The sequence below is a fragment of the Bison bison genome, unplaced genomic scaffold (genome assembly GCF_000754665.1).
Source record: "Bison bison bison isolate TAMUID 2011002044 unplaced genomic scaffold, Bison_UMD1.0 scf7180017864123, whole genome shotgun sequence".
In the NCBI taxonomy this organism is placed as follows: Eukaryota; Metazoa; Chordata; class Mammalia; order Artiodactyla; family Bovidae; genus Bison; species Bison bison.
In genome coordinates, this window is record NW_011494695.1 from 220,967 (window position 1) to 224,148 (window position 3,182).

The following is a 3,182-nucleotide window of genomic DNA, read 5'->3' on the forward strand; positions in this document are numbered from 1 at the left end:
ACCTCATGCGAAGAGTTGACTCGTTGGAAAAGACTCTGATGCTGGGAGGGATTGGGGGCAAGAGGAGAAAGGGAAGACAGAGGATGAGATGGTTGGATGGCATCACTGACTTGATGGACGTGAGTCTCAGTGAACTCTGGGAGTTGGTGATGGATAGGGAGGCCTGGCGTGCTGCGATTCATGGGGCCGAAAAGAGTCGGACACGACTGAGCGACTGATCTGATCTGAAGAGAATTGTTTCTCTACACCCTTGCCTACGGACTAGCTTTTTGAATACTTAACAATCTGATAGAGAATACCTGTTTTTATGAGGTTGAATGTATTTTCATGTTTACTGGCTATATTTATTAACCTTTAAACTACCTGTTAAATAACTTGCCCATTTTTCTTTGGGTCGTTTGCCTTTCTTAGTGGTTTCTGGTGCTTGCCCTTTTGATCAGTTTGCGTCTCTTACTTGTTTCAGTGACTGACCCTGAGGCCTGTTACATTGGCACTGAGCCTTGGAAACCTAAGGAAGCTCTGGAGGAGGATGGTATTATTACTGACAAGGCAGACATATTTGCCTTTGGTCTTACTCTGTGGGAAATGATGACTTTATCTATTCCACACATTAATCTTCCAGATGATGATGATGATGAAGGTATAACTACTTATTTTTAACATAAATCCCAATCTCTCAGTTTGAACTTAAGAATAATTTATAAATTGGGGCTTCCCTGGTGGCCCAGATGGTAAAGAATCTGCCTGCAATGTGGGAGACCTGGGTTCTTCCCCTCCAGGGAAGATCCTCTGGGATCTTCTTAAACTTTAAGAAGGGAATGGCTACCCACTCCAGTGTTTTTACCTGGAGAATTCCATGAACAGAGGAGCCCGGTGGGCTACAGTTCTTGGGGTTGCAGGGTCAGACACTGGTTTAATCTCATACAAATGAGATGTAGATTGAGAACAGGGAGATAAATTGAGAAAATCCAGAGGAGCAAGAAATTACCTTAAAAACTCCTCTTGCCTGAGAAAATGATTGGAAAGGTACCCTAGTAAGGGGATTGGGGTGGCTAACCTTTAAATCCCTGACAATAATTGATCTACACCATGGCAGGACAGTTGAAGAGACTGCCTGTATAAAATGAAAAGCATATTGGATGATGAATTCTTATTTCAGAACAGTGAGTTTGAGCAGTTGCTAAACTTTTCCATGATTTAAATTTTTAATTTAAATTTTAAGTTAATTGATTTTAATTGTTTCTAACTCCTTCATGAGCAGATAAAACTTTTGATGAAAGTGATTTTGATGATGACGCATACTACGCAGCTTTGGGAACTAGGCCACCTGTTAATATGGAGGAACTGGATGAAACATACCAGAAAGTAATTGAGCTCTTCTCCGTATGCACTAATGAAGATCCTAAAGACCGTCCTTCTGCTGCGTGCATTGTTGAGGCTTTAGAAGTGGATATCCTGTGATCAACTCGTACCCATGACTGCTGGAGCCTCAAGTATGGCTCATGTATATAGCCGTTCTGTTTACCATGATACATTTATGTAGTTATTATGATGATCCATAATTATTAGATGGAAGTGGCCTATTGTAGGACCACAGATAGCACCTTATTAACATGTGAACAACTGTTTCTATTATAAAGGTAGTTCATGTATGCTTATGTTAATAAACATTAGAAATTGTAAAGGGTTTTCTATAAAGTTTAAGAAACTACTAAAAAATTTGAACTTGTTTATATAGATTTAAAATAGTGCTATAAAAACTTATGTCTAACAATTTGGGCAGAGTGAGTTTTATTCATGATCTTTCTCAGATGTTCTCTCTTAATGGATCTACTGAAATGAGCACTTTGTGTATTACAGAATAAGTCTACATTTCCTTACCTCTTAAAACCTTTTGCTGGCCTTTCTTGGTTGATGTGCTTATTAAATAGGGTCACTGAGACCAGAGACCTGAGATATGGCTCACAAGAGGAGTTCCCTGGGTACATCCAAACATTTTTGGTTAAGGCTTGTCTTGTTCCAGAGCTTTGGTTTTTGCTTTAATTTGTTGAATGAATATTCTGTACTGGTATCTTTAATATTTTTATTTACTGATCTATATCTTAAGCATATCACAGTATTGGTGTAAATAAAACTCTAATAGGACAACATGGAATAAAGGACATGTCAGTTACCCAAAGGTGTGTTATCCTATTTTGTACTCCATTGTATTGAGTCTTGTCATTAAACTTATTGAGTGTGAGTGTTGTCATTAAACTTATTGAGTGAAAGCAAGTTTTTCCCTCTTTCTTGGCCTTATTTTGTTAATCTGTAAAATGAGAGTGATTTGAATCCTTATTTTCTATCTGTGAGCCACATCTCCCTGGGATTTTTCAAGTACTGAATTGTGCTTGTGAATCTACTGATACATCTAGGGTAAAAATTACTGTGATGTAGGGGATCTTAGATTAAGAACCACTGCACTCTGGGCTTTAAACAATTCTGGAATTCAACAGAAGGTTCCTTTTAGTATGAGATTGTACCAAGCAATACTATACAGATCATTAATGGCTTATCTTCTGTAAAAAGATCATTAAAGTGTCAAGAAAGTGAATGGAAAACTACATATAAAAAGCATGCTGCTGAAGTTGTGCTTATGTTATAGTCTCAAATGCTACATGAGAAAAGGCCGAAAAATTGGTGAGCTAAGAATCTAGGAAAAACTAAGATTCCTTTCCAATACCAAATAAATGAGCAGAAATTTTAAAACAAAACCTATCATAGAAAATAGAAGACATAATAGGGTCAACAATGCCAAAAGTTGGGTCTTTATCAGGTCTCATCTAGAGAGCAAAAAAGACATGTCAAGACAGAAACATCACTGCAGATCCTAAGCATACCCAGTCTCATTCATAAATGTGAAAAATCCCAAACAAACCCAAACTGATAATATAAAAAGGAAAAACTTCATCAAGACCAAGTTGGATCTATTTCAGGAAGGCTAGCCATGAAATTAAAAGATGCTTACTCCTTGGAAGGAAAGTTATGACCAACCTAGATAGCATATTGAAAATCAGACATTACTTTGCCAACAAAGGTCCGTCTAGTCAAGGCTGTGATTTTTCCAGTGGTCATGTATGGACATGAGAGTTGGACTGTGAAGAAAGCTGAGTGCTGAAGAATTGATGCTTTTGAACTGCTGT

General features: G+C 37.7%; 1 protein-coding gene across 1 annotated transcript in view; it reads left to right on the forward strand.

Annotated features, from left to right (window-relative positions):
- PBK (PDZ binding kinase) overlaps positions 1–2,274 on the forward strand; it is a 32,789-nt gene extending 30,515 nt beyond the window's left edge. The window contains exons 7-8 of the mRNA XM_010839593.1: positions 464–640; positions 1,262–2,274. Coding sequence (XP_010837895.1) covers positions 464–640; positions 1,262–1,461 — 377 coding nt within the window. The 3' untranslated portion in view covers positions 1,462–2,274. The remainder of the gene's footprint in view (positions 1–463; positions 641–1,261) is intronic.
- Positions 2,275–3,182: the final 908 nt, after the last annotated feature.